Raw genomic sequence first — 18,219 nt, forward strand, 5'->3', positions numbered from 1 at the left:
AGAACAAGGGGTGCAGTCAATTTAAATTAAATTGCTTCGCAAAGCAGAAATGTTTAAGGCAATGAATTCTCTTCTGTAATCTTTGCACATGATTTTATACGTACTGTATTGAGATTTATGTAATTCTTATTTAATATTTCTTTATTCCTTCAAAACCCCACCCAGCCTCCTCTACAATGGGTACCGGGATCCTTTCCCGGGGGTAAAACCGGGCGGGGCGTGATGCTGACCACTCACCCCAAACGCCTACATGGCGTATAGTGGGACAAACTTTACTTTAATTTTTATTCCTAAAACATTCACGATTTGTATTACGCCACGTAAGCCTCATGCATCTTGAGATCTTCTCTACGTTTCAGGTAAATAAGTAATTAAATAACACATTACAATTATTTCTTCTAGTGCTTTTACCATTTACAAAAACAAATACTATTTATATAGATCCGAAATGTCCAAATATCTTCATAACCTGCCATTATGCCACTGTGACCCAACATGACCGCTTACCCCCGAGCTAATCGTCAGCTGGTAATGAGTGAATATGGGGCTTTCTTTACAACAGAGCAGGTCTCAGATGTCTTATTGGAAATAAATATTTTTCCTTGTAGAGTATCGAAACCTGGTTTTTCAGCTCACACAAGTCACATTAAATAAACGTGTATATACTTACAGTCGTGTAGATTTTACGATGATTGTCCGTTCAAGTGCGTGCTGCTGTGGCCTTGGTGTTCTTTTGTTGGGTACACAAATCGAGTAAAGCCTTCAAGCACTTGAAATGTAACACAGCAAGAACTACTCAAATTGAGTTACGTTAAGTAAATATCGTATCAGATAGGTTATAAGACTTCCGATTTGTCGTATTTTAGGTTAGAATACGTTACGCGTTTCACCTACTTTCACTCAGAGACACAAGAGTTCAGAAACGAAAGGAAACAAGTAACTGTCTGCAGGCGCAGTGTCTTTCTAACATTATTACTCTACATGTTCACAGATGGCAGCTCAGCTCACGATGTTTTGCTGCTATCTATGAACAATATTGTGGTAGTATTTATGAAATGGACTTCTGTTAATAACTATGGACAAATGCACCCAAAGCCGAGTTTAAATTATTAATAATGGTATGAAATTTCCGATCAGCCGGCGGCGCTACGTTTCCAGCAGCAGTCATAAGAATACTTTCGTGACAATTCCAAAAACTTGTGTACAAATTCTGTTAATTTGTGTATATTAAGAAGAATATCAAGTTAGGTACCAACTGAATCTACTGCTGTTTTATTATTCTTGCAGATTTCTGCTTTGGAGATGAGTTATACTTTTTCGTTAAAAATGGGTTCAGCAGTCAAAGGGGAAAAATTACTGCGTTAGATCGTAAACTTGAAAGAAGGGAAAACAAAATTGGATGGGTGCACACTGTAGAGTACACAAAACTTTCGCTTGCGCTCTTTACGTCATTTCCGATGGGTACGATATAAAATATTTCTTATGACTGCTAATGATGGCAATACGGATAGATGTTTCAAGTTTCGATGTATTGTCAAGCGCTTATCAGACGAAGAAGCATGATTCAACAATGTTTTTAATCTAAAAGATGTATAACACATTCAGATCTGATTGGAGAGTCACTGGAACTACCCGTGTTATATAGCCTCTCACCCGTACGTAAAATATTACTTGACATAAATTTAATCCATTCCTATATTCTTTAATTTTAAATATAATTCTGTTTAGAACCACTTCGCCGGAAGATGGATATTAGAAGATGAATCCCCACTCCCTGTTAACATGCTCAACTAGATGACTCTAGCAGACAAAATCGGGATTGAGTAGAAATTGTACTGGTCACTCACTACTCTCAAACGCACACTTCAAAAGACTAATGAACCTCAAAAAGGAGGCGGCTAAAACCCACACTGGGTTGTAGAGCTGAGGAAGATGAAGACATAAAAGGTAAGAACAGATTTGTCTACGTTATACAAAATGTTTCATATAATTTTATTATCACAATATTATTTCATAAAACCTCAATCTTCATTATTAATACGTTAAACAGGTTAACATGAATTCTGTATAAATTCTTATTCTTCCTCTTGTCACAACGGTTATATATATATGTAATAGAGTACATTCTTTACAATTAAAACGACCCTTCACAGAAGGGGGACAACTATTTGGTAAATAGCTGAGAAATATCGATTCATTCTGGACAAAAATATGGTAACATATTAAACATGATACTGATAATATGATCGTATAGTTTCTCGATACATTTCTTAAATTTTTGATGTAAATATCGCACATATTTATTTACGTAATCTGAAAATTTATATAATAAATCATATCTGTAATTGTATAAGGTGCTTATTTTAATATAAATCTATATTTAATTTGGTAATTCACGGGATCGTTCGTCGTACTAACAAAAGTATTAACAGAAGGTTCAGTCCTAAGAATTACATACATACCTATGAAACTGGATCTATTTCTGTGTAAATGGCATGAGGGATATAAGAAATGCATGCATAATTTTTATTGGAGACCCACAAGGAAAATTTCATTTTTGAGATCTTTGTGTAGATGGGAGAAAGTATTAAAATTAATAATAAGATACATTTGCAAAGGCATTAACTGGATCAAACATACTCCGAACAAGGTCCAATGTGATGTGAATATTCTGGTCTTTCTAGTTCAAGAGAAACAAAATTCTCCGAAATAGTTCAATAACAAATAATTTGCTGCTGGATCGAAAGAAATCTCCTGTCCACCGTCATCCAGATGTTAATTTTGAAAGTTTTAATTAAACTTTTATGGAAATGAACATTATTCAAAAATATATTGGCTAATTTTTCCGGAGGCTTTATACTGTAATACAGTTAATCGGAGAAATTATAACTATTATCATGTTTAAGAATATTTTACTTTCCTCTCGTATGTCCAAAACATTGACACATTGTGTCAACACATGTTAACAAATGTCATAATTGAATCTCACTTAAAAAGAATAAAATTATGACATCAAATGACGTAACACAATGTGTACCTCTCATTCTATTGACGATGATATTTTAATATAAAATATATATAGGTATATTCTTATTTCAAGAAACCGTTGCCGAGATTGTCCAGAACCCCGCATTTATACACCAATAACATTTTACTTAATACAAACAAATAATTTCAAAATACCAGCACGTTATTTAGTGAGTGAGCATATCCGTTTCTGTAAAGAAAAATAAATTACTTTAACAAACACCGCCGCAACTATGCTTTTTCGCGGAAAGATGGCTGCACATGTTGAGATACCGCAGTTTCATTGTTTATTTTTACCTATAGGAACGTTATCGGAGTATATATATATATATATATATATATATATATATATGTGCACGTATTTAAAATATTGTTTTTATTTCGTATAAACATGATTTCAGTACTGAGTCGTACGATCATATTGACAGTAATGTGGAATATTTTCTACTCAAAATAATGTGGGCTACAATATTTCGAAATCAGTATAAACTAACTCAGATATAAGGAAGTATTACATTTCACTTGTGCCAAGGCATTTGCGAAGTAACTATTACGTACAATATTTTAAAAAGTACAGGTTTTTTTTGAAAATGAGTGAAGATTGTTTCATTAGGCGGGAAGAATGCCATTATAATAGTCTTAGAGCATAAATACAGACAAAATGACCAAAAAGAATGCACACAATGAAGTTTCCTTGCAAATATTCGTATCATTATATACGGAATGTGCGTCTGTTATTAGTATTTCTTGTGAACACAACAATGGCATGTTACTAAAGTCACTGGTAAATTAAACAAATATTCTTGTCCGAGATGTATTTAACATATGTTTCCGTTTCGGTTCCATCTCAGTAATTCATAAATTACCATCCCACATTATATTCACAGCATCCGCCTATCGTGGGTGTACAAGCCACTTTCATGTTAAACATCACTATTCACTTGTAAAATTAAGTTCCATGTTCCTTGCTTAAATAACCCAAAGCCTCAGGAAATACGTATTCCTTTTCATATACTTTGTATTCTTTGAAGTGCCTAATTATAATATCCTCAGTTTTGAACTGAGACAGACGATCAAACATCATAATTAAGAATCTCTTAACAAAGAATCTAAATATCTGAAATACTGTTCGTCTTCCGTATTATTTTAAGTTTCGGAGTCGTGTACGCTGTAAAACATTTGTAACGAAGTTTTAAGGGAAATATCTGCTATGCAATTTTGCAAATTTTGTCATAACAGAACATTTTGTTTTGAAAATAAACATTTACTATTCATTTCGATAGCAGCCCTACAGCAGTCACATGAAATTGAACATCGAAGCCGAACTCAAGAACCCAAAACTTAATTTCACACCTTTCGTGCATTACGTGATCACTACCCAAATAAGAAATATCTCGAAACTGATTCTATAATAATAATAATAATAATATATGAATACAGTATGTAGTCAATAAAAGACGAGATATGACCTTCGTAGCATTGTTTCCATAGAAAATAATGGATGTAGACAAACATTACAGCGTTGTCCAAAATGTTTTATGCAAGACGAAATCGCATATACGTATTTATATCAAATCTGCACACGAGAAACGAATTGGTGAAGCAAACACATAATTATTTGAAATATGATTTGATAATAATACATGAATACTGAATATATGTGATAGCTTGCTCGGTATCCAGGAATTTTTGAATATTTTACTGTTTGATAAGTGCATTCAGAAGAATAAAACTTGCCACCGAATTTAAACACGTAAAATCAAATAAACATACGCATAACAATAACATTTAACAATACCACAGTAATCTCAACTAAACCGTTCTGAAATAATACTCATGTTCATTAGGAGCCGTTCCAAGGCCCATTTTTGGATAATACTAGATGAGTGGTAAATTTTAATTTTAATTTCATATTGGCGATATATAGCATACACGTCGAATTTTTGCTATAAATTAGTCGCGATAGTAAAGATAAGTATTTGGTATACATTTTGTAGTGTCATTACTTGGAATTTCTTGTCAAATAGGTCTAATTTTGACTTTGATACGGTAGAAGGTGAAAATAAATACCGTTTATTCGTCGTTAAAATGATTATTCACAGTAGAATGCAGTTTAATGTTACGGAATATAAATATTCGATTTTTTTTAATGGTTTGAAGCTACAAGAAAACGCATTTAATTTGTGCATATTTTCCGTTGGTACCGAATTATACCATACCTATAAAATTTTAAACTGTATTTTGGATATCTATTATTAAAATTGATTGTTTTTAAATGATCCACAAATACTGTGCTAAATGTTGGGAATATTTCACCTCGTGAAATGTCTTCACACTGCCATTTTCCTCTTCTCCTTTATTGTACCCGTAATGATTAACGCCAACACCGAAACTTCATTTTATTATAAACTTTCCTGTTAAAGAGATCACCACCAAACTCCGTTCTTTATCCAAAATAAAGTCGTCAATACCGCTGTAATCACACCTCTGCTCCGTTTAAACTACAAAAATCAATTATTTTGTTTACTTAAAATTCTTCATAATACTAAAATCCGCAATGAATATATTTTATTAGTTCACGTAAGATTAAATATTAAGGAGGTAGCACCACATTGTTTATCGACTGTACACACACAACTTACATACGCTGCCTATTAATTTATTCCAAATGATATGCTTTATATATTCCTCACTTATCATATTCATCAACTTGAACAAACGTCGAAGCTTAAAAACTCTGTTTTAATTTAAAATTTTATATTCCTGCTGCAATGAAATACAAGAGATGATGTAGTTAGAACTTCTGTTAAGCAAGAGACTGATAACAAATAAAATATATGTAACTTATTAATAGTTCACGTAAAATAGTAAGCATTATTGAGGAATTAAGTTTAAGGTTTAAATGCGTCATGTTTGTGTTTTTTGATTAAAATATATAATAAAATTCACGTCAATACACAAATTTTATTTAGATAGCGATGAATGGCGCAAATTTAAATTTTAAATTTTAACATTTAAATTTTAACATCTAAATAAAGTTTGTGTAGTGACCTGAATTTTATTATATATTTTAATTATTGAGGAAGTAATTATAAATAAAACATTATCATATAGTAACTTCATTCTATGAACGTAAAACGAACACAAGTTGCATTAAATTAAGAGACAGAATATATGACGTTATCGCTTTTTTTTTGCAGATTTAAAAAAAATACGCTGATTTATTTTAGTCACTGTTATTTTAGTTTATAAATTTTATTTCTCAAGACAGAAAGTACTTTGTGTCCAATTAAAAATACGTAGTGAATGTAGAGGCTACGAATTGAACTCTAACGAACTATTTTCAATTCCTTTGTCTGTTATCAGAGAATCAGAATACTTAATTTACGTCGTTCAAAAATATACTATACCTGTATATGCAACAACGAATTGATTAACTTTGTCCATTTGGTCACCAACAATTATACAAACGTCTCGAAAATTTCCTTTAATTTAATAACATATTAATGACGGAAACTTTTAAATACGCTTGTAACAGTGTATATTATATCGTTTTTAATACTTTTCCTTGACATTTCACCAGCATTAAGGTGCATACTAATACCAATTTATGTTTAATATATCAACTGATACTTTTCCATATTATAATTTCTTTAACCCATTTGATCCACGATAAAGCATGATCGACACTTTTGTCGACTAAATAGAAACATAAATGAGTGACTTTTGAAGTTTTGATGTCTGTCGCCTCTGAAAATGGAGGTTATTAAGATTCATCTTGGTCGGGCCAAAGGATATTGGCATTACAAAATAAGTCTTCTATCTATATTTGTCTTACGATTCGTATATTTACACTTATTTGGCACTGTATTCAAATCTGAATGTTTGAATTGTTATTTAACTTCTATAGCTGCCTGAGGTAAATCTACAACCCGAATATCGTCTGGTTACCATTAAATATTGTAGTCTTAGAACAAGAGAAGATCAGGCCTTGAATCTCGTATGTAGCACAACTTGTGATTTGGAGTCATCTTTTGTGATAATACGCACAGAGCGGTTAGTTTATCGGGCAGCCAGCCAGATTTTAGCAATGGCTGGCTCCACCTAGGCTCTACGGCGCTAAGACCATAGATGAATAGGACACTAGTTTGCATTTCTTCTTCAGATAAGCGAAACTGGGCCTGTTACCTGTTGGATGAGCCGCTATTTATCGAGGCACATGTACAGACGTACAGTGGAGCTGCAAGTCTTACAGACATCCAGAGTGTAGATTCTTGTGATAGTTGGAACGCTGGCCGATCAAGAACCGAGGTACATGCAGTCGGTATGTCCTTCTAGATACGACGCCGGGATCAATTCTTCAACGGGCATCACGGCTGCCAACTGCCACTTCTCGCGAACCTATTGAAAATATTAGTGATTATGCACTTACAACGTTTTTAAACCTGTAAGGATGGTTTATGTTTTCATCAATATTCTTACGTACATTTCCCGATGTCTCAGGTATTTTTAAAATGTATTTCGGGTGTTGGCCCTACATCCGTCTTCAGGTGACTGGTATTATGCTATTGATTTATTGCGTTTTTCGAAAATCAAAATGTCTGTCTTTAAGGCAGTGAATCATTTGAATACAAGAGTGGAGAAAATTTTTAAAAATTTCTCTGCTTCACATGTGTAGGGAAAAATGTAAAACTGAATTTACAAAAACATGGATCCTGAAGTGGTCCAATGAACTCTCATATGGACAATTTAGCTTCATTTTACGAGTCGCAAAACTATTTTTTGACTCAGTCCCCAAGATGGTCGACACATTTAGGTAGTGTGAGACGAATTTTCTATTTTTTTACCCATTGTGTTCTGTCCTTTCAACCATTGTTTTACAACTGTTCACACAATTTTGTCAGCTTTAAGTTTGCATTCTCCAAGATGTTGCTTCTAGAACTGATATAATATATATGAGGTCAACGATAAAATTAGCCAACCAAAATATAAGATAGATTTCATCAAGCCTTACAAGTTTTTAAACAATATTTCGACATTTATTTTTAATTAAATACGCCGAACAATACCCTCTGTTTAGTGATGTAACTTCATTAGTAAAGACAGCTATGTCAGCAACCCAAATTATGTATTGCTATTCCATCTTCTTCTTCTTCTTCTCAAGCCTTGGCTTCCACTACAATTTCTCTCCATTAAACATCCGTCTGGTTTGGATTTCAGTCGTACTGTCTCCTCAATGAACTTTATTTTCACGGGATTTGGTTGTGAGCCTAATGCCTAACCCTCATCCCGGAGGACTAGGGTGTCTCTCTTACTATGAAACCTCACTCTTGACCTGTCCGGCTACGGAGACCCTACCAGTAGCCACGATGCCACCGACACAGCTCTTGAGATCACTGGACCTCGAAAGCCCGACCGCCACAAGTCGGAGACACCAACATTGTTATCCCTATCACTGTTCAATTGCCAACAATGAATCAGTATCAACAATTAAGAAAAACTTTAGGCCAATCGGAGGATGAGAGGTCACTTAGCAGACATTTGAAAATACTTGGGCACATTATCCAATGTGCACTGTTATAGCAATAATTGTATGAGCTTTCTTGCAACAGTCTATTTCTTATGTAAGGTTTAATGTTATTTTCATTTATACAAGACGGAAAACGGGGAGTTTTCATTACGCTAATTGCAGAATGTAAATTCGTTTTAATAAGAAAAAAAAGCTCGACCATATTAAAATTTACAAATAATAAAGAACTGTAAAATTAACATATCTGAGAACTGCATTGCAGTTAATTTGGGCATTGTCTACAGTTCGGAGAAAATTGAAAACTTACGAAGATTCAGAATTCTCTGTACTACAGTTGACATGACACTAACATAAACTTTAAACTTTTGACATAAATTTCAGCAGTTAGAATCGACACAAAAGGTTTTAACATTACCTTTCATGCGCTAATGACCGAATCACCTTATGATGACAGTACGACGAACTCACGAAATGTCGTGGGTACTGAATATATATCAGAGAATAAGCCATGTCCAACTTGAGTACAGCAAATAAAATAACCATTTTAACAATAATATACATAAAATATATAAACAAATAACTGAGACGCTAATAATAAAAATAATTATTTTTAACTATTTCACCTGAAACGTGGTCACGTTTGGATCTGCAACTTGGTGTCACACGTTGTGAGACAAACACATACTGAGGGTGTTTTACAACGGGGGGGGGGGTGAATTTGCACACAAGGAGGAGGAAGTAATAACATGCTGGAGAAATATTCACAATGAGGAACTCTAAAACTTTTACCGTTCACCAAATATTGTATGATAAAATCAAGGAGGATTATGTGGGACTGGCACTTATGGGGGAGATAAGAAATGAGTATAAAATTTTTACTGGTAATCTTGAAGGAAAGAGTCCACTCAAACCTACACGTACAAGGAACGATAATATTAAATTGGGTGTTAGAGAAAAAGGGTGGGAGGATGTGGTGTGATTCAACTTGCACAGAAGTAGAGACAGTGGCGAGATGTTGTAAAACTTCGGTTTCCATAAAAGGCGGTGAAATTGTTGGCTAGTTAAGTTACTATCATAATCTGAAAGACTCTCCCCCACGGAGCTACTTTTTAGTTAGTTAGCTAGACAGTAGTAGTCACGAAATTGCATGCTTCAAGGCCACGAAAGTTCTTCAAACCTTCATTGCCCTGCTCAAATAAAGTCACCAGTACAGCGTTGTTGGTGTTGCTACGCTCCGAGTTCTGAGCTGTCTTCGCTTACCTGTGCTCTGTTGTTTCTGCTATAACAATCTTTGATTTACTGTGACACTGAAACATGCTATTTGGTGACAGCAACTACAGTGAGTTAGCTAAGATCAAGTTTAACAAGAACACACCTCTTCCACGGCCCTGAAGACCCGCAACAGGTTCAAGCCCGCGAGCTTTTTCAGGTCCTCCTCTCTCCAAGATGGATCCTCCAGCAGAGTTGCCATCAGCTGTGGATACTTGGAGACGTCTTCTAGCCCCTGCGGCGTGCTGCAACAAGCCCAACACAACTTCCACCTCGACACTTGCTTCTGGGAAATCTGTGCCTTGAAGTTTCGGAAACAATACAACGTATCGTTTGAGTGACACACGATTCTCAGAGACAGCCTGATTAATCTGGCAGCACCAAGTCGACTACATAACTCCTAAAATGTGGGTAAGTAGATTTCTCGTTCAGAAAAGACACGCTTTTAGGTGAGCCTGTTTCTCGTTTCGTCCATCTGTCTGTCCTTAACCATGAAACAACCCGAGAATGGATAAATCTATTCTGATTATATCTGGTATTGGGGAATTTTACAAAACGTTTGTCGAGCTCTTTCAATTTTTATAAATATCGGACAATTTTAGTGTCTCTTTATCTGAGTGTTCTTCATGCCTCTCTGTCTGTCGCGTTTTCCCTAGGAATATTCAACTGGCGGATGCACCACCTGGGGACACCCCACCCCTGCACATGGTAACAATGGCGTCTTTCTATTTAACCCCTGGGGCTTTATCACCCAGGGACTTCCACAGGATACATGCTTCGCTGGGCCCTGCCCCCATACTCTTCCGGTTCCCCACCGCGGTCTTTCAGTTCTGTGCCTATCCTATCAGGGCTGTGGAAATTCATTTTCTGCCCTCACAATGCTTCTACCATCATCGGTTGGCCCTCAACTGCGAGACACGAACTTGTGAGGTTCTAGCGACACTAGTGGCATTAGAGTCATGAAATTACATATGTGGTAAGACTTCCAAAGAATATGCAACATCCGTCAAGACAATTTTTACACAGATTGTGGTGGGTGCAGGAAAATTACATCTAACTTTCGGTCTGAAGGTAATAGCTAATGAACCACTGGAGGCAGACTTTTTGGAAGTTGGTACAAAGCTTTGTGCCAAACATACCTCCGGGTTATTTATGAATTAAGTCGTTTACAAACATAAAAGCTGTGCGATTCTTTGAGTTTAAGTCGAAGTCCAAAGGTTTCTGACGATTGTGGATTATAATATATAAAACTGTTTTTTTACATCTTCCGTCATGGATATTAAAAAATTAGAATATTTCAGAAACTGGCCATTTTAAGTTAGAAAGGTGGTGAGAAGAACAGAAAGCCTATGAGGTTGGCTCTTTGGTTGAGCTAGCCTCAGACCTGCTCCTAGCTCAACCAGGGGGTCCAACAGATAGGCTTGTTGTTCTTTTCCACCCTTCTCCAGCTTGAATCAAGATTCATAAACGTAGTATTATCACAATTTCTACGAAAGACAAAGTCCAAAAGAACAATTTTATATGTTAATTTTTTGTCTAACAATCTGAACACAAAATCCGTACATAATAAGTTCTCCCTAAAAACAAAATTTAAACACTAACGACAGCCACACCAATAATAGAACACAAAATAACTACAATTGCAGATAATAACAATTATGGATCGAGAAGGATTCGATTGCGTGACGGGGATGAGTCAGCACACAAATTAATTACCTAAATTTCCATTGCTTAACTATATAAGATTTGTAAGATTTGAGGTTTTCACAGCGGTGAGTATGAAGATTTCCGTCTTCTGAGTTGTTGCGCTGTGTAGTCTGGTCGATGTTTACCAACGTTTCAGAGGTCATACTGCCTCCGTCATCAGGGCGATTCATCGCCCTGATGCCCTGAAGCAACCACATCCATCCCACTAATTCAGGTATGAAGCGTATATTTGATTACAGTTTTTTAAATTAAATGCATTGAATAATATATACTAAATTATAAAAAAATGTATACTCATAGCTAAATTTTATGTCAAATCTGTTTGCTTGCACTTGTTCTGGAAGGAGGCGTGAAATTTATGAAATGTTTTAAGGGGGGCGCAAGGTATAAAAGTTTGGGAGCCTCTGTACTAGACGAAACATCCCGTGAGAAACACGTAATAATACGAATGATGAAAACGATCCGTTAATGGCCCAGTTACCACGCAGAATTACTCACCTCACAGCGACATAGAAGAACTTAGAAACTTAAAATAAAACACTATATACAAGTTTTAACAACATATTTTATTACGGGGAGATTTTTCGGGAGCTTAAGAATCTGGTTTATACTATATAGAGTCCACAAAACACAACAGTTTTTAAAATTAATGTTAAAATTACGCTCAAGGAACTTACAATTTCCAATTCGTTTCTCTAATAACATTTCACATTCAAGTTCTGGACTGTTTACAGCATCACACGCGACTACAAATACCAAAAACTGAGACACCGATCTCTTTTCTGAAATTGTGTCTTCCAACACGGCATTTTCGTAAAATATTTTTTAACCAAAATACGCACAAGTGCTGTAACATCAACAGAACTTTCTTTTCAGATTTCGCCCCATTACTTTTCTTCGTTCCCAAACATGAAAATTACTGTCAAGGAATCTTATTTTGAATATATAATTTACAACAATATTTCCTAACATGGTAACATATTTTATTGCGTTAATCGAGTCAGAAGTTCGCCCATTGATAAATTAATGCCAGGAGTCACAAGGAACATTTTTTTAAGAATCAGTTTCCTTAGGTAAGGGCGTAGTATGTATTTACGTCTGTGTTTTCGTTTATACTTGAGTGATGACGAAGAGTGATAGAGAAGAAGACCATTTCCCCAGAGAGAAGAAAACACCAAAGTGTTGAGTCAATAGTTCAAGTTCTTGAAGCTGATCTCGTGGTTAAAAAGGAAAAAAACTTGAATTCGTCTACCAAATTTTACGTCATGAATCCGAAGGAAATACCAGACACCACGAAGTTTCATTAACTTACTTTGCAAAGCCAAGAGACGACACACGATTACTGATATATAAACTAAACTGTCATGTGTTCAGGATATTTACCAATAACCAAACATCGACAATCGTGGTTTATAACACAGAACAACAGTATTGACGGGCACTTCAACCCAAGATAAAGGATTTATACCTTATTTTACGGACGTCAGAATAATAATCGATTCTTAGATTCATCTTAAGTGGTTTTGCACAGTGTCAGATACGGGAATATGATCACAATTAATTATTAAGTAAGGATTTGAAAGGAGCCGGTTGTGATATGCTTTAAGGTGCCATCCCCACTAATGCCTGGCCGAGACTTGAATGTATGCAACTCGCTAAAGCCGAATCAGCGGTGAACATAGACGGCTTTCAACTGCATCCTCCCGACGATCGAGCAGACAGGACGGAAGGAAGGAAAAGGGGACACGGAATAATGGTACATAATAAGCAGAGACAGAATAAACTCAGGGAGGAATTACGAAAGGAATGTATAATAAATGATTGGTTGCAACTGAAACATTAAATTTAATCAAATTTAAATGATTGATGTGAAATACTTACAAGTTAATTCCGTCATATCCGGCGCCAATTCCTACGTGATTAATACCTGCAACATCTCTTATGTGATTGATGTGAGCTGGAAGGCAAGAATATAAACTAACTAATTATAATTTATCAATACACGATATTACGTAGTGATTCTACAAAGACTGAAAACAAATGTTAAATCAATACTCTGAAATTAAGTTGGATGTTGTTAATTGTCTGAGGTATATTTAATATTCCGTAACAGAGCAAGTCTGTTTAAATTCAGTACGCTAACATTTTAAAACAGTGGTATTCACCCGGGGGTACGCGAAGACATCTTAGGGGGTACGTGAAATTTTAAAAATATATTATTTTATGATAAACACTGAATAATCAGTAATGTAATTTATTTAATTTATTTTAGATGTAGATTGTATACTATGTATAACTTGAATTATACACCAACAACTTTAGGGGTACAAAGTTGAAGAGAAATTATATCTGGGGGTACGCGAACAAAAAAGGTTGAATACCACTGTTTTAAAGGCACTTTTCGCAATCAAAAGCCATGGTTTTGGAAGAATGCTTTTCAAAATTAATGTAGGTCACTCTTGCAATAATTTTAAAACCAGGATGTCCAGGCCTGGTACACAAGGCAGATGAGAGGTGGCCCATGGGGCAGAGCCCTTTGGGCAACTCGCTGGGGGGCCAGTTTCTATCGTGCGTGTGGGCGGTAAAGCCCCAAGGGTTCAAATATTCTGTTTTGGAATGGGCGTTGGGGTTTCAACAGCGGGTGCCCAGAACGGGGCTTGGTCCCTGAAATTGAACTAAGAGGAACAATAGCATAATAGCATTAACAATAACATCGTGCCGTTATTGCGCACAGATGACCTCGGTCATGCAAAGAGCCTTCCTCCTAGAAAGAATGCAGCGGACATGAACAGATGTTCTTCGCTTACGCTCAAGTACACCAAAAAAAAATTCTACATTTTGGATCACTAATGAAAACTTGGTCTGTGATCCACAGCACGCATATTGTCATAAACAACACAAATAAAAAGATGTTTCGACATAAATTTTTACTTCGCTCTTCAGGTAATGATTTCCGTTAACAAATATATTTATTTTTGAATTTAGTGCCGTCGGTTGGAACTTAATCGTGGGCGGAGTAAAGTTAAACTGCCGACGTCCCCTATAAAACACACACCTCATACAGTAATACATGCAGAATCTAATCAATTATATTCGAAGAAGCAAACAGGAATATGACAACTGAGAACTTCCACAATGAGTAATGTAACTCAGTCATAACAGAGTAATGTGTGACGAATGAGCATTCATTTATACAACAATAGATATTAGTAGTCTACTAATCCAGTTCGAACAACATCGCTTCTCAGTCTTGATTCCGCTGTGGCTCTAGAATCGCTATCGCGGTAAAGAGATGTCAAGCTCATAGCTACGGACTGGTATGAGCCCCATCGAGAATACGTGGAACGGGGGGAAGGAAACCAAGCAGACGCTCTCTGAACCCTTGGGATGAAGGTACTTCGAATTAATCTTACGTTTAATCTCTAACTGAGTCCATTCCGAGACGAATGCAATCCGTGGCTAAAACTCAAGGACTCTGTACATATTAGATGACACGATAACTCCATCTTCGAGGACTTACATGCTACTTCATATTTTGTATAATCAGATGGTATACATTAAGAAAAAAATCGCTTGCAAATGTGTTTTTTAATAATAAAATTGTCTGCAGTCAGATTCGAACACGTAACAGTTAAATCAGGATAAGAAAAAACAAATAATCACAGAAGATAGAATAAATATCTGGTTCCTTCGTATTTATAGTCTTGCAAATGCTGCATAAATAATACAGTGGTAGTGAGGATGATATATTTCCTGCTGTTTTTCGCTTGTTCACAAACTTCACTTGACTGCTTAGGCTTTATAGCAAAAAAGTATAAATTAATTACATATTGACTTTCGAATATCACAAATACATTTTAGTTACTGCTGGTATATATTTTACACGGACGTTTTTAAACATATTTGTCTGAATAAAATATATGCATTAAAGCACCTTGCTATCACGACTGCAAATCGAATATTTGACTTTCTAAACAATGCTAGTCTCCTATGCTACCCATCTAAAAACTGCCGAAAGTGGGTGTCCAAGCGAATTGTAGTCTTCACATTCGTTTTGACGTCGAACCCAGTCCCATGTCTCGGAAGATGTTATTTATTCATGTTTTTCTTCAAATTTAGCACACATGTTAATAAGTTTGCTTTATACACACCTGGCATATATAATTGTACTTAATGGAAAGTAAATAAAATCCAAGGTAAAGTCTGAATTATGACGCTAGTTGTAGACTTTCAACACTTCTGGTTTTAAGCTTAAAAATTTTGGTCAGAATGTACAGAGTGCCAGTAAATATTAGACCAATGATCGATCATGAAACTAAAGTGCTACACATCTGGTGGCAGAGACAAGAACTACACCAAAAGACATTAGTTCTGTGGGCAGTGCGCGTGAAAATAGACTTACCGATAACAATTTAATGATAATTCACGAAGGTGTAATGTCTTTGAATATTGGCACTGAAAGAATAATTAGAAATATTCTACAGACACTGATAATATTTGTCTTATTTTAACTCACCTATGACGTCAGTTATGGTCGCCGTAGAATTACATGTGATAAAATACGTGTAGAAATTTACCATGACAATCCCTCCGTTTAAGGCCTGTTAAACAGATAAAGGATTATACAACTTGTGATAATATTTAACAACTTCATTCGTATGTAAATATATTAAAGTATGTACAAAAATAAACTTCGTAGCACTGCGTTTCAAAAATTGAAAGCAGTTGTCCCATAGGAAGTCCAGAACCTAAGTCTAATTATAGTAAGTGTAGATTGATGAAAGGGCCACATTTGATTTTAAGTACTTAATTGATACCTTAATGTGCATTAATCATTATTTTTTGATATTATTAAATCAGATTTCAAACTTGGGGGTCTCAAAACTTTAATTCACATCAAGGGAGACTCGAAGTATAAAACTTTGGAACAAATGATGCAGTGTATCAATTTAAATGTATTATTTGCTTGGTAAAATGCATGTATTCTTACGTTGATTGAGACTGCAATATATTAAAATATTTTGTTCTCATTTTATTCAGTAGTACTTGCTTTATAAGACCTACATGCTGCAAACTGGTCTGACTACACGAGCATAAAATTTCTTTAAAGATTTACCGTAGTTTCCTCACGTCGTGTGAATCGAATGCCCTTTCAAAGACATTTGTGACTCAAAATTAAGTACACTTTTCCTACAAAATTCCTTTCATTGCTAACGCATCCGAGTCAGAGCAGCTGTAAATTCGTTGTTTTAATCTGCTTTTACCGTGAAATCGGATCGTCAATAAAACCCGACCTTTGAGAACGCAAACAGTGAACAGACGTCAGAGAGCTGTACGGACGTCATTACATGCCCCTTCTTTACGTGCCTCAAGTAGTTTCTGTGATTATTAAAACAATGTCAGAAAAATAAATTTATTTTATACATCATTTATCTATATGTTCACTGTAATAGACACGTTTGATATCCCTTAATTAGTTTCCATTTTACTTCCGCTCCAAGTAACATGTTTTTCTGTTTTCTCATTGGCTGATGGCAATGAATGCCAGAACACCTTATCTTTTTCTTTCACTTCATAGAACACTAGTTCATAAAGTTATCGTAACGTCGTCTCGAGATTGCTACATCCAAAAAAGTAATTTAAATAAACGTTTCGAAAAGAAATAAAAGACGTACTTTTTATTTCCAACATTATACGTTAAAACAAAAACAAAACATTTATTTCTTTCAAGACTCAAATATTTTTAAATACGAACATACAGGGCGTTTCAGAAATCTCTTCGCGAGCCAGTTGTTTGGTGTTGTAATGGTAAGTTTACGGTGAGAAATATATTTGTGTTGTTAACAATGTACAAGAACTTCTAAATCATTCTGTATAATGCATATTAAAACTTACTTCGATATTTGTAAAATGATAAATAACATCACTATCAAATATCCGCTAATTTTAAAATTAAACCCAAATAAACATAGAGAAATGTCATATTTTAACACTCGGTCTTAAGATGGGGGCTTCATCACTGACTTATTTTGTCTCGGTGTAAAGGCAGTTAATTGCATTATTATTACAATTACAGACATAGTACACACATTCACTTTTTACCTAGCTATTAATTAATTGATTGATTAATTTACATCCGGTTAAAGCTTGTAACGACCGTCAAGTCGTTGTCCAGCCACTTCAATGCGCTTTCCCAGTTGTCTCATAGTTCGGCATTTTCCACGAAATAACTTACCACGAGTTTCAGAACGTCATCTGGAACGTTCCTGGAGGAGTTGCACAGCGCGAAGGCGGAAGAGTGCGAGAACATGACGGGGGCCTTACTGACGGCCAGAGCGTCTTTCATGGTGCGCACCGACGCGTGGGACAAGTCCACCATCATGCCCAGCCGGTTCATCTCGCGGACCACGAGCTGAAATCAGGACGGTTGCAGGATGGCTGATTAGTATGACAGCGAAGCAATTGTTCATCACTGAAATACAGAACGCAAGCCTAGCAACAACAGCTTTTCTGAAATCAACATAAAAAGGCGGTTATTTTCAGGATAGACAATCGATAAGAAATTGACTCAAAATCGGTCAAATGGTTTAGCAAAGAAACATATGGACAACCAGACATGTCACTGACTCCATATTCAGGGTGTAATGAATAAATAAAACACGTGTCTTGGTATTGAAGTAATTTCC

General features: G+C 35.5%; 1 protein-coding gene across 7 annotated transcripts in view; it reads right to left on the reverse strand.

Annotated features, from left to right (window-relative positions):
* Positions 1 to 1,968: 1,968 nt before the first annotated feature.
* LOC110840039 (dipeptidase 1) overlaps positions 1,969 to 18,219 on the reverse strand; it is a 375,966-nt gene continuing 359,715 nt past the window's right edge. For all 7 annotated transcript variants that reach the window (XM_087357058.1, XM_087357057.1, XM_087357056.1 and 4 more), the window contains 5 exons: positions 17,769 to 17,945; positions 16,050 to 16,134; positions 13,415 to 13,490; positions 9,933 to 10,071; positions 1,969 to 7,428 (listed from right to left, as the gene is read on the reverse strand). In XM_087357058.1, coding sequence (XP_087213184.1) covers positions 7,327 to 7,428; positions 9,933 to 10,071; positions 13,415 to 13,490; positions 16,050 to 16,134; positions 17,769 to 17,945 — 579 coding nt within the window. In that variant the 3' untranslated portion in view covers positions 1,969 to 7,326. The remainder of the gene's footprint in view (positions 7,429 to 9,932; positions 10,072 to 13,414; positions 13,491 to 16,049; positions 16,135 to 17,768; positions 17,946 to 18,219) is intronic.

The sequence above is a fragment of the Zootermopsis nevadensis genome, unplaced genomic scaffold, assembly GCF_977971745.1.
Source record: "Zootermopsis nevadensis isolate Lab colony 2312 unplaced genomic scaffold, Znev_1.0 Znev_ptg000028l, whole genome shotgun sequence".
NCBI classification, from domain to species: Eukaryota; Metazoa; Arthropoda; class Insecta; order Blattodea; family Termopsidae; genus Zootermopsis; species Zootermopsis nevadensis.